This window comes from Engystomops pustulosus, chromosome 10, assembly GCF_040894005.1.
Source record: "Engystomops pustulosus chromosome 10, aEngPut4.maternal, whole genome shotgun sequence".
Classification (NCBI taxonomy): Eukaryota; Metazoa; Chordata; class Amphibia; order Anura; family Leptodactylidae; genus Engystomops; species Engystomops pustulosus.
Window position 1 is genome coordinate 78,946,135 of NC_092420.1, and position 25,068 is coordinate 78,971,202.

Sequence of the window (25,068 nt, forward strand, 5' to 3'; positions counted from 1 at the left end):
CGTTTTTCATTGACGAAGTTTGCGGTGTAACTTCTCTGATCGGGGCTAGAGATGCTAAACAGATGCTTGTTGTCTCTCGCCTGTCAGATCTACAGATTGCATAACCATCTGCCCAAGTTTCTTTTGTCCCCCACCCCCTCCCCATCTCTTTTATTTCGGCTTCATATATTTTCTATGTTTTGGTCAAGAATAATGAAAAACAAATGACCAAGCTGAAATGATATTTATATTGGCAAGAACATAACCTAAAGGAACTCCCCCCTACACCCCCCGGAGATAAACACTGCTGATGATATAACCTGCGTAGACCAAGCTCCTTACTTTATATCATTTACTTTCATACGTCTTCCCCCCCCACCCCCACCTCGCCATAGGAAACCGCCCTGCGTCTGTTTGGGTTTCCAGCCTTGGCATTTAGGATGCTTATTCCTTTCCCGAAAGATAGGACTCCATCCAGTATTCATCCGGTTACTCACTCAAACCTTGGACCCTCTATTGTTTGATTTCATCCAAGAAACCCAGAGAGTGCGTATGATATGTTTTGGCCATATTTGAATTCCTCTCTGCGTTCGAGTCACAAATGAGGTGAAGGGGTCCCCGGGGGTCATAGAGAATAAACATCCCCAGCGTTATTGCTACGGAGCTCCGTAATTACTTGGCGTATAATCATGTAAGCTTACGCTTTGGCTTTTATAGAACTGGGTGACCACTGTACGTCATCTACTTTTCGATCAGAATATTTGTTTGCTTGTGTATTTCTTATCCCACTGATGCTAGGTTGAACAGGGCAGCAAAACAATATATACAGGCAGTCCCCTACTTAAGAACACTCGACTTGCATACGACCCCGAGTTACAAACGGACCTCTGGATATGGGTAATTTATTGTACTTTATCCTTAGGCTACAATAAACAGCTATAACAGTTATCACAGGCGTCTGTAATGAAGCTTTATTGTTAATCCTGGTTCTTATGACAACCCAACATTTTCAAAATCCAATTGTCACAGAGACCAAAAAAGTTCTGGCTGGAGCTACAATGATAAAATATACAGTTCCGACTTACATACAAACTCAACTTAAGAACAAACCTACAGACCCTATCTTGTATGTAACCCGGGGACTGCCTGTATATATTTAAAAAAAAAAAAAGGTTAATCAGATAATAGAATCGATGCTCACTTCACCGATAAACTGCCGATCCTGCTGTCCTGATCATCTCTACTTCCTGTTCCCGGTTCAAACACAGGAAGTGTGGATCAGCCAAAGAGTGCATGTGTATGTGCCTGTTTGTCAGCCAAACAAGAAAATCGTATAGAAATCAGAAGGAACCGCTTAAAGGGGCTGTCCCAAACTTAGTAAAAAGTGTCTGCTTTCTTTTAAAAACAAGTGCGTTGGTTTCATCTGGAATTGCAGCTCAGCCCTAACCCAATCCAGCCTTTAGCGGAGTTGAGATGCAGTACTCAACACAACCAGTAGACATGTGGGGTGCTATAAACAGACATGTTTGACTAAATTGAAGGTCCATTAGTTGAAGGCATATTCTCAGCTGGGCATTGCCACCTAATTCAAATCATCTGCCATATACATACATTACTTGAGTTGGATGTTATTATAAAAAAAAATTAACCATAGGAAGATAATTTCCCATAAGAAATGAGATTGCAGTCCTTGGATACGACCACCGCTGCTGGAGTTATTTCACACAGAAACAAATAGTTATTACCTATGAAACGTCCAGGACGGGAGTTACTGCATTTCCCACATCCGTTCTGTGCTAATGAAAGATGAATGCAGGTGCTCAGGCAGAGCTCAATAGCGCATGTGTGGCCATTGCTGTCAGAGAAAAACAGTGGTTGTATCCAAAGGAAACTATCTCTTTTCTAAAGGACAACACGACTACATTTATGGGAAATTTATTATTGGACTGGGAAATTATTTTTAATTACATCCAATTGAGAAAATGTATATTTATGGTAGATGAATTTGGTTAGATGTGTGCCCAGACGGGAATTCACCTTTAAATAGGGGTGTGTGTATATGTGGTACATACTCTGGATATTAGCTGGTTGTGAAGTAAGGTCTATTTAGACGGCAGTACGCTCCCGGCTGGAAGACCCTCCCAGAGTACTCTGAGCTAAAGACCTGGATTAAAAGTTCCCTTTTCACAGTCCTGCTGCTACTTCTTACACACACACACACGTATGGGTACACTGTTCTCCAGGGGATCTGTACCTAGGTTTGCCTGCACTTTATTATGGTCAAAACTGATGAGCTCTTCCCTTTTGGACCTGTCAGGATGATTATATAGTATAGTTTATACTGTCTCTTGTATTCTTAACCACAGATGTTATAGATGGTGATACATGGCCGCCCCGGTCTGTCATCCCTCTCTGTAACCTGTACATTTCGCAGTTGATGAAAGGCGAAGCTGTAAAGTGTTTTTGTTTCTTGTCTCCTTCTTCTCTGTTCTTGACCTCCCAGCAATTGGAGCAGATCCAGAAGGAGCTGAGTGTGGTGGAGGAAGACATAAAGCGTGTAGAGGTGAGAGGCCCGATTAGTCGTCTGCCGCCGGATGCTCCTGGCAGTCTCCGCGCTTACATCTGGCTCCAGAGCTTAGGTGGCTGCACATGGGGATGGAGCCCACAACATTGTCTGTTTTATTAAAAATTTCTAAGCCGTCTTCTGAGTTGTTCTGAAAGATGCAATGAAAAGTGCCGTAAATTTTATATAGATTATTATTATTATTATTTTTTTAATGTAAATGTTTTGTAATGTTCTGTGCTTCCTAGAAATCTCGTTTTTGAGCATGCAAGGCGCCAGTCAGTTTTTAGGATGGATCCTGGACACTTCTACAAACCATATTTATTTAGTTTTTTTTTTTTTTTTTTGTAGTAGCAGAAGGAATAAGAACAAAATGGATTTACATCCCAGGATTGTAGCGTCTGTGAGTGGACCATGAATGTGTCCTCACACTGCTGCGTTCTTAGCTCTCTGCATCAGGAGTCAAAGATCCCAGCATTGTGGAGACTCCCTGGGCCCCTCAGCATTTCAGGTCCATCTACAATCGTGGAATATAAATCCAATTTTTACAGTCCTTCCACTTTGAACAGGAAGTTTTAGTGTGACTGCTCTGCAGGCAACCTTTTTGCATGGTCACAATCGCCCCATTAAAGGAAATCCACCATCAAAATCCATCATCATGATAAACCAGGGACACTTACTCGTAGATCCAGGCACTGTGACTGTGGTAATATTCATTGTTATCCATGACCTCCTTCATCTTAAAATAGGCTTGTAAAATAAGCCAGAAGTGCCCTGGGGGAACCCTCTGTGTTTGTAGGCTGTTACACTGTGCAGTAGCACTTCCCTCTTCCTACTGTGTACTCTCTGCTGCTAAGATAACCGCAGGCAGAAGGGTGGGGAGGTGCTAAAGGAGCACAGTGATGCGATAGAAGTACTTCTGTACAGTGTAACTACCTGTGAAGCTATGTCATGGAGGGGCTCTGGTAACACTATTCCTTTACCTCTTGAAAAGTTGATATTAGAAGGAAGGAGGCCATGAATAACAAATATAAGAAGGTCACCACAGTCACGGTGCCTGGATCTATTAGCAAGTGCCCCTGGTTTATCATGCTGGATTGTGAAGGTAGATTTCCTTTAAAGGACATCTACCACCAGGATGAAAGGCTGTATGCAAATGAGCCTGAGGGGCTCCAGATTCCATTAACACCTATGGAACCTGGAGCCCCTCAGGCTCATTTGCATACAGTCCTTCATCCTGGTGATAGATGTCCTTTAAATACAGCAGTGATCACGCACTTCCACGATGGGGGAGGGCAGATCCACTGTTTGTGTAGTTTTGCTGTATTTTAGGTTGATGTAGGTTTTGTGTGTGTTTTTGTTTTGTTTTGTTTTTCTCTTTTAAAGTGAATAGCATTTTCTGTTGCGTTGCAGGAGTTGAGTGGCTTATATTCCCCCCGCAGTGAAGACAGCACCGTGCCTCAGTTTGAAGCCCCTTCCCCATCACACAGGTAATAATCTCTCCGACTGAAATTTTGGTTCCTTCATTGCAGTCTGTTCCTGTCACATTGAAACAAACAGACAGTTACTTACCTCAGAGTTACACGGACCAGTATTTCAGTCGTGAATTAGACAGGGGGACAAAGATCTGATGGCCCAGATTTTTTTTTTAATAAAGAAGCGTTGTCCTATGATCGACGAGAGTCAGAGAAAAGCGAAACATTAGGAAACCTGATCATTCATTTTAAGTGACATTGAAAACAAATTGTAACAATACATTTGTCATGAACAGTTTGCATATCTTGTATTTTCTTCGCTCCAGGTGCTTGGGGAACGCCACACGTCAGCTGTGCCCCCCTTCACCCTCTAAGAGCTCTTTCTGGGGAGATGGCATAAGGGGGAAATGATTGCAATTGCTGATGGTTTGTTAGTAATTGCTATTATTTCAGGGCTTCTACACCAGTTTTCTGGCATAGAATCCCTGCAAAATCTCCCCCCATAGATTGTATTTACAGTGCACACAAGCAGCTAGTGGGTCTATCTCTGGATGCTTATGTGCCTCTGTGCTGAGACATCATGGGGTTGATAGCAAAGCAGGGGAAATCTAAAAATCCACATAAAGTACTTTTTTATGCATGCACTGCTTAATGGGTAAAATGAAGCTGAGAGCAGATAGGTTGGGATTTTGGGAACTAGACATTTTCTAATCGGGGCATGACCAGCCCTATGCATCAATGCAGTATGTGGGCATTTATATCAATGGTCACTATAATGCTATGGATGCTAGTGGAGCTCCCCTATAAGTGATGCTTTCACTGCTTCTGCATTCTGGAAAGTGTAGTTCAGCCATGTGCTGGAGACAACTCTTCTCTACTCTGTGTCTTATTAAGCAGCTTGTTACAGCCTAAATCACTGCGGGAACATGCATTTTGAGGGTAGAACCGGTTGTCCCTCCCGGTCCTCCTGTGTGTGTACAGAACAGCGAGCCTCTGCCAGACAAATTAACATGTCAGTGCCCTAAATCAATCAGCCGAAATCTCCAGTGTTCTGTCTATATAGTTACAGGATCCGGGCTGATGGAGAGCTCCTCCTGAGGAGGCGGCCTGTGATTTACACACCTCGGATGCCGCTTTATAAATGGCCCCCGCTGCCTCCTCCGTGTAGATGGAGCCGTTCTCTCCGGGGTGGGAAAGTTATCTTTCCTTACAGTCCTGAGACTTTCAGCTTAATCTGCCCTCAGATCTTTTTATCGTTGTTCTGCTTTCCAACTTGGATCTTTTCTTTGCTCTCGGAGCAGCGATCCATCTCTCTTTTTGTATTCATCCATTAGTGTGAATGGTGTTCTGTGCCTTATGCTTTAGGGGCAATTTAGAGAAGGATACTTTAACAGCTATCCACTGTTAAATTTCCAGTCGGGAATAGAGAGCTGTATACGAAAAATCTATTCTTTTTTGCCTTCAAATTTAACAGTGGATAAATCCGGTTCTGTGGCACCTAGAAACACAATCCAGTTGTCATATCAAAGGGGAGTTCCTCCTCTTTAATCTGACACAAGCATAAAATGGGGTTAGAAAACCAAGAAAAAGGCTGGCACGGCGCTATTATGGAGAGAGTCTTCTGGTAAGTTTAGATTGTTTATTCCAAAAACTGTAAACGCGTTTCGGGCGGAATACCCTTCTTCAAGTACAAATGGAAATAGCTCACAAAGAATTAATATAGATTTTTTTTTAATGAAAAGTTATATAATTTTCCAATATACTGTCTGTATCAATTCCTCAGTTTTCTCAATCCTTGCTCGCTGTTAATATGACACAAGACTTTGTTTCTATGTGCCTCGTTTCAGACGATATAACCATTAGAAGTGGGCCACTGTCATGACGTCTATGAACCTGCTATCTGCGCAGGTTATGTGCAGTTAGGACTTCTAAAGCTTTACTTGATGTCCTATGTTTTGTTTGCATTCCCAATTTAGCCTTATTCCCAGACCCTCAGTCATCTGCAATCTGAAAAATACTGTCTTTATGCTCGCTTAATTTTCCAATCGCAGTGCGGTCTCCTGTATCTAGTCGTCTTTGATGCTAGGAGCCCCTGCTTCCCTGTGGGACTACAGTACTAAACTGTAATTTGGACTGAACTGTGGTCCCGGTGGAGGCATGGACTCTTCACCCTGTTCAAACCTGGATCTGGGCTTTTCAATAATTATCCTTTCCTACTTTTTTTTCTCTTGCAGTAGCATAATAGACTCCACAGAATACAGCCAGCCGCCAGCATTCAGTGGGAGTTCCCAAGTAAGTTGTGTGTATGTACAGTAAAAATGCTGTAATCTGGGTTTTATAGTTAAAAACTTCTAACGGATCACAGACCTGATGCATCCTCAGCAGGGAACAGAAATTATCCCAAACTATTTTTTTTTCTGTGTGTTTTTGGAGCTTTTATATGGAATAAAAAGTAACTTTTTCTATGACTGCTGAACTATCCACATTATCCATTTCAGATGCCATGGGTTCAAATGGATAATTGCATATTTTCCGTAGCGCACTGGCACTGTTGTTGTGCCAAGTTTTGGATATGGGATAGGAATCTGATTGATCTGATCACTAGGGCCTCCTAGAATGGGTTCCTGCTCTCTCCAGTGAGGTTTAGCATTTGTTCTAATGCTCTATTTACTGTCCATTAAAGTTCCGGAAGTTGTCCTGCACAGAGCTCTGCTATCTCCAGCACTCTGGTATGGTAGCAGAAGTTGCCCTGCACAGAGCTCCTCTGTCTCCAGCACTCTGGTATGGTAGCAGATCTCGCAGAGCTCCGCTGTCTCCAGCACTCTGGTATGGTAGCAGATCTCGCAGAGCTCCGCTGTCTCCAGCACTCTGGTATGGTAGCAGATCTCGCAGAGCTCCGCTGTCTCCAGCACTCTGGTATGGTAGCAGATCTCGCAGAGCTCCGCTGTCTCCAGCACTCTGGTATGGTAGCAGATCTCGCAGAGCTCCGCTGTCTCCAGCACTCTGGTATGGTAGCAGAAGTTGCCCTGCACAGAGCTCCTCTGTCTCCAGCACTCTGGTATGGTAGCAGAAGTTGCCCTGCACAGAGCTCCTCTGTCTCCAGCACTCTGGTATGGTAGCAGATCTCGCAGAGCTCCGCTGTCTCCAGCACTCTGGTATGGTAGCAGATCTCGCAGAGCTCCGCTGTCTCCAGCACTCTGGTATGGTAGCAGATCTCGCAGAGCTCCGCTGTCTCCAGCACTCTGGTATGGTAGCAGATCTCGCAGAGCTCCGCTGTCTCCAGCACTCTGGTATGGTAGCAGATCTCGCAGAGCTCCGCTGTCTCCAGCACTCTGGTATGGTAGCAGATCTCGCAGAGCTCCGCTGTCTCCAGCACTCTGGTATGGTAGCAGATCTCCCAGAGCTCCGCTGTCTCCAGCACTCTGGTATGGTAGCAGATCTCGCAGAGCTCCGCTGTCTCCAGCACTCTGGTATGGTAGCAGATCTCGCAGAGCTCCGCTGTCTCCAGCACTCTGGTATGGTAGCAGAGCTCCGCTGTCTCCAGCACTCTGGTATGGTAGCAGAGCTCCGCTGTCTCCAGCACTCTGGTATGGTAGCAGAGCTCCGCTGTCTCCAGCACTCTGGTATGGTAGCAGATCTCGCAGAGCTCCGCTGTCTCCAGCACTCTTGTCGAGGCAGAAGGGTCTGTGGGATCTGCTACTACAGTGTTGATTGGAGCTGCAGAACATAAGCTCAAATCCCTTGACTCTTTAAAATAGCGACATGGTTTTTCGTGACCAGTTGGAGTGCCTGTAGTTTAGACCCACACTGTTATTAATTTTTTTAATCCCCTCGCTTGTGTACAGGGGATTACAAAAAAAAAAAGTCACCATCCCTTAAAGAAAACCTACCATCAAAACCCAGCAGGATAAACCATAACCACTTACTCATAGAGCCAGGCACCGTGACTGTTGTTATATGCTTATATTTGTTATCCATGGTCAGCCTATGAAGCTGAAGCACAGAGGAGAGGTTCATTCACATAATTTTGAAAGTTGATTTTAGAAGAAAGTAGACCATGGATAACAAATATAAGATTTCCACCATCACGGTGTTTGGATCTATAAGTGCGTGCCCCGGTTTATCATGATGGATTTTGATGGGAGATTTCCTTTTTAAAGCCTTTTTTGTATATGTGTAATACCTATTAGCTGCCTGCTGGTGACGTTTCTTCTTTTTGATCTCTTGCTTTCTGTGTGAACTTGTTTATATAGCTTTAATATTATTATGCCTTGGATACTTGTGGGACACCAGGAATTTTATACATTTTCATGTTTTGTACCATCTGTCCGTGTATATTTTATTCTTGTGCTTTTTCTTTATATGTGTTATGTCCATCATCTGCCAGAAGTGGATATAGTACCCCTCCTCTTGCCATATAAATGCCATTTTTTTACTTCGTAGCTGGCAGTGCAGCCCATATTACAATTTTGGTGCAAAGTTTCTCATACAACTGCATTATGTTGTCCCTCTGTTACTACTCCTGGAAAATATCTGTATTCTGTCTTCATACAGTCTGACACTATTGGTAAAATCCAGTACTGTGGGCGCATGTATGAGATTGATTCATCCTTCTTACCTGGTAGCCATCTCTTCTGTTATCTGACCTTTCATTGCCTGTTCTCCTAATCTCTCCTTATCTTATCTGCAGACGAAAAAGCAGCCGTGGTATAACAGTATGCTGGCATCGCGCCGGAAACGTCTCACGGCACATTTTGAAGACTTGGAGCAGTGCTACTTCTCTACCAGAATGGCTCGCCTTTCAGGTAAGATAATTTCTCATATTCTCTTTCGGCAGACAATTGATATGGTTTGTGTAAGGAAAAGTTATACAATTTTCCAATATACTTTCTGTATCATTTCCTCAGTTTTCTAGATCTCTGCTTGCTGTCATTCGATAGGAAGCTTCCTAGTTTACTTCCAGTGGATAGAAATCTGTCTTTGGTCACGTGATGTCACACAGGTGCACGAGCCGTTATGTCATGCTAACGAGCTGTGCACCCGAGTGACATTACATGACCATGGACAGATCTATATCCAGTAGAAGTGGGTTTCATTTTTTTTTTTGTTTAAAATAGGTGGCTGGTGCGGCGCTGCTATATATGACTCCGTTGAGGAAATAGGAAACTTTATTGTCCAAACAAGTGATAAAGTTTCCTACTTCATCAATGGAGTGTTATATAGCAGCGTCGCACCAGCCACCTTTTTTGGTTTTCTTCTACTGTATCTACCGAAGCCGTATCTATTGGATGTTGACACCAGCGAGCCGAAGGGCCGCTACTATCTCTCCAAATACGCTCTTCTTGCTCTTTTTAAGAGGTGAGTACTTTTCTTAGGGGAATGGTGAGTTTGCTACCGCTTCCTTTTTTCCACGGCAGCGTTACACGAGGCGCCGTCCTCTCGGTTGCTTCCCTGTATTTTAGAAAGTAAACCTAGAAGCTAAACCTAGACAGCAAGCAGAGATCTAGAAAACTACAAGGAATTGATACAGAAAGTATATTGGAAAATTGTATAACTTTATATTACAAGCCATATCATTTATTTGCTGAAAGTGGACAAACCCTTTAAGAACAGTATTTGGCCATCGTTGAGCGTTGTCTCATCACTGGTATTTTACAATGGGGAATTTGTGACCCCTCCTTTTTGTGTTATCTGGGGGTCAGATACCATCCCTCATGCTGTCATTGGGGATGTTAATTATGAACAAATGACCACCCCAGAAGGGTTGATGAGTGCACATTTGCTCAAAGAGGATTTGTCACCACCTCAAACGTAATTAATCTAACATCCTGTAGGGGCTGTTACACTGATTCAGTGATTTTTTTTTTTTTTTTTTTTTTTTTTGTAATCCTCTCCACTGTCAGAGAAGTAGGAGGAGGCTTGTGTTATGATACTCTTCCCTGAAACTGTCTAATCCGTGCTAGATGGAGTGATGGGTAAGTATAGAGAGATCACTCTGTGCACATACACAGCGGTTTATTTGCCACTGGCTGCACAGTTTCAGAGGAGATTCCAATGGTCCGATATCTGTGTTGCAACGCCTGCAGATTGACCTGGTCCTTATTAAGCTAATAAGAAATCAGTAATAACTACCTCTTTTCTTTGAGTCTTCTTCCAGGGTCACTGTTTCTATATTTCTAGGGAGTTTGCTTAAAATTAATCAGCTGAACGGTGACATCTGCTGGTGAACAGGAGGAAGTACTCAAGCCACTAAAATCGGGATGGGACCCCAGCCAGGGATGAGATTAGCTTTTTTGTGTTTTTTTTTACACCTCTCTTATAAACCATTAGGGTCTGTGTTGGGTTTCGCCTGCGCTGCTCCTTGTCCTGCAGCTGTAAGTTGTATCTGCCCCGTGTACGGAATAAGCAGAGGCCGCAGCAGTGTGATCCAGCTCTTGTGGACACTGCGTGCTTTCAGTAACCTCGGGTTATGTGATCAGGATGTAGATGTAACGCTACAAGGCAGCAGGTGCCCCGCTGCAGACAGAATCTTGTATTTTCCCTTTCATTGTTTGCACACTGACTACTTCATCATATCTATTCCCAGCCATTCGTCTGTTTCCAATTTCTCCTGCTTGTACAGCTGAGCGAGGAGCCGGCTCTTCAGAACACATCTGGCCTGACGCAGACTATTAAGTACACGGCCGCCTTTGAACTGCAGGCTGGTTTTCAGTAATGGATCTAGTGATTTATGGATGTGATCATAGTTACAGATCTCGTAGTGAACAGCTGCTGGACACGCACACAACTTCTCGTGTCTGGGGGTTATCTTATGTAGTGATAAAATACATATTAAAAGACTATGAAAAAATAATACATTATGCCTATTCGACCACTCTATTATTGCTCATTATAGGGCAGCACGGCGGCTGAATGCTTAGCACTTCTGCCTTGCAGCGCTGGGTTTCTGGGTTTGAGTCCCCACCCAGGTCAACATCTGCAAAGAGTTTGTATGTTCTCTCTGTGTTTGTGTGGGTTTCCTCCGGGTCCTCTGGTTTCCTCCCACACTTCAAAAACATACTGGTAGGTTGTTTAGATTGTGAACCCAATGGGGACACGGGCCAATTTGGCAAGTTCTGTGCAGCGCTGCGTAATCTGTGTGCACTATATAAATAAAGAATTATTATTATTCTTATGGGGCACATGTAGATACAAAATTATACATTACACAGTGTAATAATGTAATCCAAGGTGTGGACCCTGCTCACCAGAGCTTGCAATCTGATATAAAAGTTGTAGCTATGCATAGTAATAGTATTGGTAATCCTCATAATAGTAATAATATTTCTATAGTACCGTCCTATTCCTTAGGGCTTAACATATCATTGGGAATGTATACAAATAAAATCTGAGTAATAACTTCAGTAGTAAATGTGTATTTAAAGTATCTATCTATATTTACATACATGGCAGTAGACCGCAAGTCACATGTAGTGATAAATCGCAGCCTCACCCTTTATATAGGGCAGGAATCCAGTACATATAGTCCTTATTTCTTTGGCTCATGGCTATAAAATTTAATTGGGACTTACCACACGGGCAGAGTAGCTTCAGCAGGCATGGCAGATGCAGTACGATGAAGAGCGTGACATTTCGGGGGAACATTCACTTCCTCATTTTATCCATGGCCTCCTTTCTTCTAAAATCAACTTTTAAAATTATTCTAATGAGCCTGAAGGTCTGGTGGGTGTTTCCAAAGCCCCTCAGTGCTGTAGCTTCACAGGCTGTGACAATGAGCAAAGCAGGTCTCCTCCTCCCCTACACCTTGTGTTGCTGCTGGATTACCCAGGTAATACTGGAGACGTTACCAAAGCCCCTCAGTGCTGCAGAGTTCTTCAGGCTCCTTAGCATAATTATTAGAGTTGATTTTAGAAGGAAGGAGACCATGGATAAATATAAGATTACCACAGTCACAGTGCCTGGATCTAGGAGTGTGTCTCTGCTTTTATCCTCGATTTTTATGGCAGATTTCTTCAAAGATCTATATTTTTGGTTGTGAACAGCTTGAAGGTCAAATCACTGTGGAGGGTGACGAGGGTCAGTGCACTTTTATCAGCATCTATTTTGCATGTTGCTTGGAGTCTCCCTCTGCTGGCCAGTATTGGGAACTATACAAGATTGTGAATAACTTTTTTTAAAAAGGAAACAAAATCTACAAATGTAATGATATGTAATGACTTCTTTCCTCTTCTTACCTGATATGATGTGTAAGCTTCATGTGACATTTCTGCTTCTCTCCCCTCGGCAGATGACAGTCGGACGGTGAGTCAGCTGGATGAGTTCCAGGAGTGTTTGTCGAAATTCACGCGGTATAACTCTGTGCGACCCCTGGCCACCCTCTCCTACGCCAGCGACCTGTATAACGGCTCCAGTATTGTATCCAGGTAAGTGGCGGCGCTCATCTTTCCTGGGTTTGAGGCCGTGGTATAATGTGAGCACTGGAGGTCGTGTCAATTAGGCAAATCCTATTTTGCCTCTGGTTTGTGACTATGAATGGGTTAAATTTTCCCCTTGTGTGAAATGAAATAAGCCACAGAATCCCATTTAGCCATTTTTTTTTTCCCTTTTTACACCTTAAGTGAGCGCCGCACAGTGATTTGTCACTCGCTCGCAGCCTCGGCTTCGGCAGAACGGCAGATTTATCACTGTTTAGACGCCATTGGATTTTATTTACAGATTTATTATTGCAGCACAGAAATTTTTCTCCTGTGATATATTTGCACCTCTAGTGGTTGTTTTAGCTGCAGGCACACGGTGGCGCTATTGTCACATTGTTCTGTCTGCTGTAGAAATCACCAGATGAGATTGCGCCTCGTGTAGTGTGTAGTGTATGAGAACTGTCCATCGATTTATTGGAGCTTTCAGACTGTAGGAAGCTGCTTTGAGACGGATGGAAAATGTAATACATGCAGCTCTTAGAGTTAGTACAGTATATACAACTAAGCAGCACTTATTACTGATAGGGCTACAAGTGTCTGATATTTGGGGTCCCTGTCTGTGGGACTTGTGGCTGCTGGATGATCACACATTTCCAGTCTGTGGGACCAAAAGTGATGCTGCTCTAGGGTTTCACCAAAACCAGAATTTTGAATGCGATACAATTCCCAGAAAAGTATCAAGACACCAGTATGACATTTTCAAGAAAAGAAAGTATCTGAATGTTTAGGGTGCGGTCACATGGGACGTTTACATTGCGTTTAGAAATGCAATGCAAACATCTGGGGGCGGGGCTCGGCACAATCACATATGCATTTTTATTAAAACACATGCGATCAGTAACGATCAACGAGTGATTTGCAAGGAGAAGCTTTAGTGATGTATTTTAAAGGTTGTCCAAGTAATGTTAATGTAAAATATTATACTAAATAGTATAATTTAGTGTGCAGACAGCGAGATAAAAAATTGCAGCATGCAGACCATGTACATCCATAGAAGTCAATGGATCCGCCCAAAAGAAAATGGACGGCACATGCATGACATCCACAGGCAACCAACAGGGCAGGGCAAGAAGTAGATTAGAAACTTTATTGTGATTAAAACGGATGACGTACGGATATTGAAAAACGGGAACTATATGGACTGAAGAGATTGCATTTTTTTTGCAGATGCGCAACAGACACACCAGTCTGAATGAGCCCGTATTTTCTGTCTTCTGTACATTTTTAATTTAACTGTATCATATACTTAAATAATAATAATGTGAAGATAGAGAGATCTCTGAGAAGATGTATCTCTATATACAAGTGCACGGAGCTTGTGTCAGTGTTAGTCTATATGGGGGCTGTCTTGAGGTTCTAAGTTACATAAAATCCTCCCATTGACACCCAGTAAGCCCATACCTTAGTGGCACAAGTCTAGTGGATAAAGGTGCTGTCTCTCTATGGCAGGTGGAGTGTGGAGGTTGTGGGTTCAAATCCGGGGCTGGACAAAAAAATTATTTAATCGAATAATTAAGAGACCTTGTGTCTGGGGAAGCCCTGGGAGGTGCACAGACACCATATATGGACGAATCATGTTATCTCCCTAATGACGTGGTCCCTGCTCTGTCACTAACCCCACGCATCTATACAAAGCATAGCCTGCTCCTCTGGGAAATCCCCTGCAGACAGATACTAGGAGTCTGTAGAACAGTAGATGTCATTCAGTTATTTATTGTAATAATCTTTATTTGTATAGCACCATCATATTCCACAGCGCTGTACAGATTATGGGGAATATGTACAAACAATATAAGACATAACAGAGTTATATGGAACAATAGGGAGGGCCCTGCTCATCAGAGCTTACAGTCTGAGGAGGCGACAACATTTATACAGAAATACATCCCCATCCACTGGCATGAAAACTAGATTGTGTGCCATACTTTGTTAAAACATAATTAGATTGTAAGCTCTTAGTAGGGGCAGAGAGGGGGTGGGGGAAGGTCTTTTTTTCTTTTTGCCTACTGTTTATATTGTTTAAATGTAAAAAATGGAAAACTATTGTCTGATTTTTCACTAAAAACGTTTTGATCAAAAAAGATTGTAAGCTCTTGTGTGCAGGGATCTCAGGGAACTCCTATTGTTGCATATGATGATGTCCTTACTCTGTTTTCTCTTATTACTGCCCCCCTTCCCCTGATTTGTAAAGTGCTGCAGAGTATGATGGTGCTATATAAAGATTTTTTTCTTTTTGCCTACTGTTTACTGTATATTGTTTAAATGTAAAAAATGGAAAACTATTGTCTGATTTTTCACTAAAAAGTTTTGATCAAAAAAGATTGTAAGCTCTTTTGTGTGCAGGGATCTCAGGGAACTCCTATTGTTGCATATGATGATGTCCTTACTCTGTTTTCTCTTATTACTGTGTACCCCCTTCCCCTGATTTGTAAAGTGCTGCAGAGTATGATGGTGCTATATAAAGATTTATTTATTATGTACCACCATATTGTAACACCGGGTGAAAATACACACACTGGGCCATATAGCCACATATGGTAAAAACATGTAGATTGTAAGCTCTTGTGTGCAGGGAACTTATTCCTATTGTGTCACCTGTTGCTATTACTCTGTAATGTCTTATTTTATTTGTATATGTTTCCCATGTTCTGTACACTGCTGGGGAATATGATGGCGCCATATCACTACAAATGTATTATTTTATAATATACCACACGTAATGAAAACACAGACTGTGTATACCGCCATATAGTCCCTGGGATGCTGAGTATATATCGTGCAGTAAGACAGATTAGTTCTTGTTCGTGATATGTTGGAAGCTGCGACTAATGGATAAGAGTATCTGCAGAGCGGGAAGCTCTTGTGTGGAGTGGGCAAGGGTTTAAGAGTTGTAACCCTGCAGAGCATCACTCCTGAGTGCTGTGGTCGCAGCAGATGAGGTGTTGGAGATAACAGAAAGGGTATGGTAATGTCATATGTGGCTTCCAGTGAACCATACAGAAGGGTTACCTTCAAGAAGGGGACCTGGCTTAGAGACAGGGCAGTTTCAAAATATGGCAGAATCCGCTAATTGTGGCCGATGTAACTTTTGTGTGGGAGCTGCTTTATATGCACAGATAATCAAAGAATACAATTTCCCCATTCTCTTCCTTTTAAAGGAAGTCTAGCATAAAAATCCATAATGATAATCCAGGGACTTTGATTAATAATGATAATTCCTTTATTTATATAGCTTACACAGTGCTGCACAGAGATCCCAAATCATCCCCAATGGGGCTCACAATCTAATCAACCTACCAGTATGTTTTGGAGTGTGGGAGGAAACCAGAGGACCTGGAGGAAACCCCCGCAAATGTGATAATCTTCTATTTGTTATCCATGGCCTCCTTCCTTCTAAAATCAACTTTGATAATTATGTTAATGAGTGAGAAGATCCCCTGGGGGCGTTACCAGAGCCCATCCATGCTGCATATTAACAGGAGATTAGTCTTCCCCAGCACCTCCCCCTCCCTCTGCCTGATGTAATCTCACACAATGGGAGAGGGGACTTGCACCTGCAAAGTGTAACAGTCTGTGAAGCTGTAGCACAGAGGGGCTCTGATGACATCCCACAGAGGCCTTACAGGCTCATTAGTATAATTATAAAAGTTGATTTTAGATGGAAAGAGGCCATGGATAACCTGTATAAGAAGATTCCCAGTGTCACGGTGCCTTCATCTATGAGTAAGTGTCATGATGGATTTTGATGATTTTCTTTAACCTTCTCCTTTCTATAGAAAACCTAGAATTTTATTTCAACATTCCACATGTTTGATACTTTTGCCCTCCGGGGTAATCCTATCTGACAGCTATCAGACGTATATAGAAAGCATTATAGTATAAATTATCAAAAAGAAAGGCACTTTCTTGGAGTGACGTTAATGCACTTTATACAGCGGGGGTCGAACCTTCTGAGGTCGGGAGATGTCGGAGTGATCTGTTTGTTTTGGGTTTTTGTTATTGTCATGGGGCGGCGTAGAACAGAGCAGCATGAAAAGCTTTTCTGGCCATTATGGATCAGCGGAAATCTGACAAGAAAGAAATTGTGCAAAGCATCCAGAATGAGCGGAGTGCAGAGCATCAGGGGACAATGGCTGACAAGTCACACATCACTGATGGCCCGAAATTCTACAGAACAGCCAGAATATGGACTAGTAATCTAAAGCCATCTGTTGGGATACATGGAGGGCAACACTGAGTCCATAACTCATATATATCATCAATAAAAGTATAGGAAGATCTGGGGAGAAGCTCTGGATGGAGATCACTACCCAAAGTGAACCAACATCCTAAATATTTTGCCATGATCTGGGGTCTCTTAAAAGAAGGCCAATAAGGGAACCTGTCGGGGAAATTTGGTGCACAAAACCACCCACATGTCTGGAGTCTGATCCAGCACATTGGACACAACCCTAGGTAATTGGAAAGGACCGTGCCAATATAGGGCTATTTGGGAGATGGACCTGTGTGTACGAATAGCCCTGTGATAGTTTTCCTTTACATTAATGTGAAGCTAAGAAACTTACAGTTCATTTCCTGAACTGAATGGCCACACGGTGGCTCAGTGGTTAGTACTACAGCGATCATATCCCCACCGATCAAATTATTGTTCCCTATTCTGCTCATAGCGGATAACCACACAAATGAGGACCGCCCCTTTAAGTGCTCAGTGTCATGACTATCGCTGTCCTGCCTTACAGATGATAACTTACAAAGCCACTTATTATCCGTGTAAGTTTTAGTGGGCAGCAGGGATGACCTGAGTCCTTCTGGGCTCGCTGTGGGGGTCCGGCGCTGATCACTATATCTGCCGGCTCTCATGTTTAGTCTCTCGCTTGTTCTGTCTCGTCGATATCGCTGACAAATGTGGAGTTTATTGTCGCTGTTACCACCTCAGCCAAATATTCCAGTGTTTGGCGTCTGATCGTGGATCATCACTGTGATGAATGTTCACACAGCGCGGGGAGGTGACCTTACATGTCAGGTAGTGCATGAAGAGCATAGAGATGTAGCCGGGGTCTTATCATCATTATGACCTGCCAGACCCATGGTTAAAGGGGAATGCAGAGTCATTTGTCATCTGCATGTACTGCTGTCACATTCATTCTCTGTTTTATGTTTCACGTGGCTTGTGAAACCCCTCATCATTGATGGGTTCCCTTTAATTTGTACACAACACAGCGCCCCCTATGGTGTGTCCAGACCAACTCTCTGCTGTCCCTGAAATCCCTGCAGTCAATTTTGGCAGATATTTCCACAAGGAATAATGGAGAGAAGGCACAACACATTGCTCTTATAAGTGATGTTTCCAGATTGTTAGAATATATGCAGGTGATGCACAATGCACTGGACCAGAACCCAAGGCAATTATGGGCTACCCCACTATCGGCCTTTATTAGAAGCTGGTATACAGAGAATGAAACCAGAAGCCGACGGCTCCATTCTCCTTGTAGTGGTCGGACCAAGTTACTGCAGATCAGTTCCCAGTTGGCTGAATAGGAACTTGGCTGCAGTGACTCGGTTTAGCCACTACACAGATAATGGAGCTGTCTTCCTTTCATTCTCTTCTGCAGAGGTGACCTGTAGTGGTGCTTTGTCTTGTAATTTTGAGCCTGAGAAAGCCCTTTAAGGTAGACGGTTACTTACCTGGTCAGAAATCTAGATACTTTTATTGTTGTCCTTTGCTCTCTGGAGTTGTGTTGTATGACACACTGGGGGCAATATTAGATTACTGTATATTAAAGGGGTTGGCAACTTTTACAAAACTTTAGCAGGTTAAGTATAAGACCATAATGGGGTCACCATAATATACTTACCCTGTTCATTTTTTGGTACACCACCCGGAGGCACAGGTCACATGACCCCTGGGTAGCAGGAGGCCATGCAGCCATTATGGGTCTCCCCTCCATCATAACCACTGCTATATCAGTGGTTGGGAGTGCAGTGGCCCGAGTGCTGCTGGCCTGGGGGGAGCCATGGCGAAACACTAACAAGGTAAGTGTATGGGTGACGGTTTTTTGGACTTATTATTACCCTGTTAAGTATAGTGTAAGCAGCTAATCCCTTTTAAAGGCCTTTGTATTGGATAGTTCAGATTGTGACAAGACCTGAGTCCATGTGCTGAATTGTTGGCTGTTTGGATATTTTACAATTTGGAGCTGGACAGTGACCATTCAGCGGGATAATTTTGTGGATTTGCGCGGTTCATCTGCAGGTCTCCCTGTGCGTCAGACGTATCTCCTTGTACAAGGCGTCAGCGCAGTAAGCGGAGCCCTGTAGTTAAGAAGTCAGCGCTTATAAAATAAGTAAGTTTGTCGGTAGCCAGCAAAAAAAAAAACCTTCCTGTCAGGAGCCTTTGATGTATCCAACCTTGATCTCCCGCTAAAAGTGGAGGGTCAGCACTGAAGCTGCAGAAGTGACGAGACGAGATTTATTTGCAAGAAAAGGAATCAATGTTGCATCTTAACAAGAATTGTCTCCCCGAGTAAGACAGCCACTCGCAGAGGTTTTATTCCACTAATAAGTTCCCATCTGTCATTGTCTCACTCCCAGCACTTGTTTCATGCCTTGTTAGTACAGTAAAGCTGTGTATGTATATATATATGTATATATGTATGTATGTATGTATATGCCTTGCTGTGCGTGTGAGAGCGAGCAGATGGATGGAAATGAAGACCTCGTGAACCGCTTCCTCAAGTGAGAAAGATACAAGGTGTCTTGCAAGTGAACTCCTTAGAATCTGAAGAGTTGCTGTCACCTCTCCTGACAGGTCTGTTCTACTTGTATGCCATGTGAATACAACTCCACAGTGTACTGTCCCTCTGTTATTCCTGCCAGGAAATCCTAAATGAAGTATCATTCTCCTTGTCAAAGTGGCATGTCATCTTTTACCTGAGATGAGACAATTGTAGAGGCTGGAGGGGGAACATCACTTCAGATGCACCTATCTGGGAGCCCTAAGCACCTAGCTCCATTATAAAGCACCATTCTTTTGGTGTCATTTTTAAGATGAGAATCTTGTCTTTTTAAAATGCATCTCGTTTGTAAGCTGGCGATAAAAATTTTCTTCCGTATCCTCAGTTCTGTGTTTTACAGAAACACAACCATTCTGAAAGATTAGATTTTATTCTATATAATAATACAAAATGTTGAAAAGTGTGGGATTTGCTGTGATACAGCCTGAAATGTGATGCTTCCACTGACTATTGTCAGCTCATTTGCATATTGCTTTGGAAGTGATTTTATGCCCTCCTGGTAGTTTGGTGGGGCAGCATGGTGGCTCAGTGGTTAGCATTACAGCCTTGCAGCACTGGAGACCTGGGTTCAAGTTCCATCCATTTGCAAAGAGTTTGTATGTTCTCTCCTTGTTTGCGTGTCTTTTTAAGCATGCCTTTTATAGAGTAGTCTATAAATATCACTTGTGCAACGATAGGGTGATTGTTCTGTATAGTCACTGGCTGAGGTAGGTCTGATTGTCTACTTCCTGTCTGTATTGAGGGGAAACAGGAAGTAGCTGCCCTTCAGGACTCAAGCGGTATTACAACAGCGGTATTTTCTTCCTTTTAGCCATTCTCGCTTTCTTTTTCCCAAAAAATATATTTGAAGTATTTAGAGAATTCTATTATACAAGGTTTTCATGATTTTGAGATATTACCAATAAAGACGCATTCAATAATTTTTTTTATTTAACTTCTTTTTTTTTTTCATAGAAAAGCGGCACAATTTTTTACCTTCAAAAAAGAAAAGTTAATGACTATCCTTTCTCTCCTTTGCATGTGCTATAGAGCTGGGAGTGAGAATAGGATAATTGCTGTGGGTTCTGTTAGCCGACGTTCTCTCTGCTTATCAAGATAACAAGTTACATCTTTGCTTAAAGGGGATAAAGTGTAGGCTGGAAGGCGGCAAATCGTTTTTAATGTCTTATTTCCAAACGCTTAGCGCTCGGCAATACCTGCCCGCATCTCGCTTGGTAATTGTCCAGTCGTGTGGAGTAAATTCGCCTTCAGGTTCCCTGCTCATTAGCGCAGATCTGGTTGTTTTCGGCTTCCTCTGTGCCTTCGCAGGGTATGTAATTATTCCATCTCATATACTTTTATTAACTTCACTTATTCTACAAAGGACTTTTAGCTTAAAAAAAATGTACTAATGGTGTAACTTTTCCCCTTACTATCCCTGGGGGTGGGGGTGGGGGGTGCGTTTTAGGTATTGGCAGGTGCAGGAGATGTAAGGACCCTGCAGTCTGTGCTGGCGCTTCATTCAATTTTTATGTTCACGAAGTGTTAAAGGGATTTTGCAGGTTTATGACATTATTTGATCCATAGGGATAGTTTGTAATTTGCTAACTCCAGCAATCTCATTCACAGTCTATGAGACCGGCAGAGATGGACAGGTGATGTACTTTATTTTTGGCAGTTGCATGTTCTGTGAATGAAGCAACACGACCCATGCGTCATCTGCGGCTCTGTCTATTAGGGGTTAAACCCCCATTGATCCCATTATTCCCTATATAGCCAATATAGCCAATAAAGGTAGAGTAATTCCTTTTTTTCTAGGTTCATTTTGTTAGAAGGTAGCAGCATAGTTGGCTGCATGCATTATAGAGGCAGGATCATTGGGTGATGTAAGGGTATAGAGTGGGGAATACGTGGTTAACAGGTGAGAAACATGGAGAGAGGTGGGTGGCATAGAGGAATGTGAATTTATTATTTCGTAACTTTTAAAAAAATATTTCTTTTTTAAGACCCCTAGGGTATTTTAACCCTAGGTTGTCTGATTGATCCTACCATATACTACCATACTATGGTATACTTTACTGATAGTGTTTTACAATGTAATACCATGCCACTGGCACATTATCACAAATGATGAGAAACTATACAGCCTCAGGTCTTACAAAGACCCGAGGCTGTCATAGCAACAGATCATCGCACCCCACGGGCAGCGACATTCTAACCCAAGATGTTGGCTCAGCTCTCCATACACCCGCAGCCGATGTGTGTGATGTACTAACGCGCCACATGTTCGTAAGGGGTTTACCCCTAAAATTTGTGGTGGGGGGGAGAAGAAAGAAGTATACAGTGAGATATGTCTGTGCGTCATAAAATTAGGCCTCATATACTGTGTCCTAACAACATTTGTAAAAAACAAGAAAATTGTGATGTGAACTTGGCCTATGTCGGACTAATTTTAATTTCAAATTCAATTTTTCTATTTTTTTTTTTAACAAAATTTCTCTGCCCAAATCTGACTGTCACAATGTATCACCCAGAGAGATTCAACCATTTGATCTAACTTTCTGAAAAAAACTTCTATAACTATCAATAGAAATGAAGAATGAAGCACAGATTTTTAATAAGAGAATAATAAAAAAAAAAATTAAGATTAAAACCAAAAATTTCGTTTCCAAATAAATAACTTTTTTTTCCCCAAACTAAAAGGCCATCCGTCCAATCAAACTTTCTGAAAGTAAAACTTCCACTAACCACTCCCATCTCATAAAGTGTTTCCCTGTTTTTGGGATATGTCATAATTTTATGATCCTGGGGAAATCCAGCAGTCCAGCCCCATCATTTCCGGGAACCGGGTAAGTCTCTTAGGTCAGGTCGTTCCTGAGGATGATGGGACTGCAGTGCTGGGTCAGTGCAGCTTCTCTTCATGGAGGTCACCTACCAGTGCAGGAGGCCATAACCTTTGGATGGCTGTAGATGTATCTCTTCTGTAGATAAGTATGTGGTTATGGTCTATAGGTGACTCGACACTACAGAGCAGTTTCTTTCACCCATTTTTGCCATTTCTGTGGGAAACCTTGCCTTGCCTTGGACCTGTAACAGGGATCCTACCTGCGCAGAAATGGTTAATTTTTCTGCATTTAATAAAAAAAAAAAAAGATTTTCCCCTTCGCCCTCACCCCCTGTATAAGGTTCAGGAGCATTTTATGTAGATTTTTTATCACAAATCAGTCTGAACAATGCGAGATATTGAAAGAAATGATTATTCAAATGTATTCCACCAAAGCTTCTGTTATAGAGGCCCAGACTCGGGTGGACGGGTCCTTTCAGCAGCTCCCAGCAGAGCAGAGGACGCTCAGTTCCCGCTTCTTTCATGTCCTTTCTTTCTCATCCGTAAGTCAGGGCAAGGTCGCAGACAGCGGAGCTCCACAGGGGGTGCGACCTCTAATGTGACTTGTATAGGACAGAGCCGCCTCGGGGAACAGAGACGTATTAATCAGATATTTGCCGGGTCACCTCTCTAGGCTAGGCCCCTCGCACACAGTCATGTCCTCCGGGGTCACCAGTCTGCTCTTCCGGATATGGCCAGAGGGATTCGCTATAGAAGTCCTGCTATTTATCTCATAGTAAGTGTGTGTGAGAGCCCTCCCTTGTGGAAGCCAATCTCCACTACAGACAGAAGCACAAGCTACTGATACGTCTTTGTAAACGCCGCAGCAGGAACCTGGTTTTTCCTATTAAAATAGTGTGACCTGTTACACTTACAGGTCAGCTTTTTCCATGCTGCAGTAATTGCGACTTTTTCATGGCTTGTATGACAGGTAATTGACGGACAAGCCATGATAAAATTCTGCCCAGAACCCCCCCCCCCCCCCTTAAGGCCTCATTAACGCAGCCATAACTGTGGCCGTCATCTGCCCGCACAAATTCTGGCCAGGTATTTCTATAGTTCACTATAGAAATCTTTGGCACCTGGTCACACCTTGTGTATCATCACACAAGATATGGAGCATGACCTATACTTGAGCGGATTTTCAGTTCAGCCACTCGGATTTCAATGGAGAGGGGAGGGGCGAGACGCGCACGCTCCCCCTTCCTTCTCCACCTAGCCGTGTGCTATGCCCAGGATCAGGTCTAGGAAAGAACACGGCTATTTGAAGGCCCAAGTCTAACTTTTAGATAGCATTAGTATATCTGCCCCTGTGTGTATACGTACTCCTTAATCTGAGTCCAGCTACGAGCTTTTGCCTCATCATTTTGGTAGAGCCCTCCACACCCAGACTTTCAGCATTTAAAAACCTGACTGGATTGGACATGGTAAAATGCTAGGCACAGTGTAGGGTTGTGATGCTATTCCAAATGCTGATCTGACTATATAGCAGTGAACGCGTCCATCTAGTGAGCTGAGAACCGGTGGACGCACATGCTCAGTCACTCACTCCACAGCTCAGTCTCAAAGAAGTGATCCTCTTGTTACTACAGACCAGCCAATAGACATGGCTTTCTGACCTGCTTGTCAGGGAAGGATCAGAGTCTCTGTAGCTGGGAAGGTGCCTTCCTCTATTGGTAGTAAGAAGGGACTCCAATGTTGGCTTCCACTCATACATTTTGTCTCTTGATGCAAATATGTAAATGTTTGTTTATGCTGCACACACTGTTACAATGTACACGATAAGAAGGATGCCCTGCACTACCCCTTGAGGGCACTCATCCCTTTTCGCCTTACTCCAATAGGAATCGAGGCTGCACTAAGGTGGTGCTCAGCTAGCAAAAAGCTGAGAAGGCAAAATCACATAGTGAAGGAAGCAGAAAAGCGGCACTCACCGGATTCGTGCAGAAGACTTTATTCGGACACACAGAGTGTAGACGTGGACATTTGTGCAGACCGCGGCAAGCAACTGTTACAATGTCTCCTCTGCATTTCTTATACTGTCCAGCAGGTGGTGCTGAATACCTCTATATAGACCTCATGCAGGGTTTAACCATCGCAGCCTCAGTGATAAGACCTCATGTAGCTTTGATACAGTTGATGCCCAATACGAGTGCTGCCCAAAAAACTAGTTTTGAAATCTGTTTGTCGCATAGACTGTCATTTCCTCTTACTATTTCCAACTTGGCTCCTATTTATTTCATTGGTCACAATGTAAAGATGGACTATATGAGTAAATGAATTAGGAGAACGTATAGATAGTGATCATTTCATTATAATTTTAACTTTTCAACAAACGTTGCATGTATGAATAGCACAAGTGACTGCATGAAACGTTTGTAATATGTTATCAGAGGCTAGTTCTTCCTTCTCCACTTTACCTGTTCTTGTACCCCACTCCTTGTTTTCTTTTTACCCCGAAAGATCTGCTAACAGAAGCTCATTGAGGTGTCAGATTTGGGCTACCTGTACGATCTATGCTGTTCTCGGCAACAAATAATCTTTTGGATCTTTTGGTTTGTCGCTGCAGCACGGAGGAGCTCTGGTAACGTGCAGGAGACAGAAGTGATAGCAGAGGGGATTTCAAGTTCACAGACTGCAGATACAGGAGCTGCTGGTGGTTCCCACTAAAAGTTTGCTCCAAAAATTAGCCCTGTAGGTTGGGATGTGTTGTAGTGGGAGGAAAATTGGTCTCTACAGAATCGGTCTTCTTAAAGGGATTGTCCTCTCTATGAAGTGTCCCATGCCGGGTCGTTAAGCGCTGACCTGCAATTGTTCGTGTGGTATTATCCTCTGTGATCAGCACAATTCTTGTTCAGATGCTGGTAGTTATTCGCCGCTTCTGCTCTGCGGATGTAAATAGTCGCCGCTCCTCCCG

The 25,068-nt window shown here is 43.0% G+C and overlaps 1 protein-coding gene across 2 annotated transcripts in view; it reads left to right on the forward strand.

The window, feature by feature from the left end:
- The window catches only part of COP1 (COP1 E3 ubiquitin ligase), a 121,290-nt gene that overhangs the window by 27,377 nt on the left and 68,845 nt on the right, over nt 1–25,068 (forward strand). For both annotated transcript variants that reach the window (XM_072126890.1, XM_072126891.1), the window contains exons 7-11: nt 2,483–2,542; nt 3,956–4,032; nt 6,252–6,309; nt 8,708–8,822; nt 12,305–12,440. In XM_072126890.1, the coding sequence (XP_071982991.1) occupies nt 2,483–2,542; nt 3,956–4,032; nt 6,252–6,309; nt 8,708–8,822; nt 12,305–12,440 (446 nt within the window). The remainder of the gene's footprint in view (nt 1–2,482; nt 2,543–3,955; nt 4,033–6,251; nt 6,310–8,707; nt 8,823–12,304; nt 12,441–25,068) is intronic.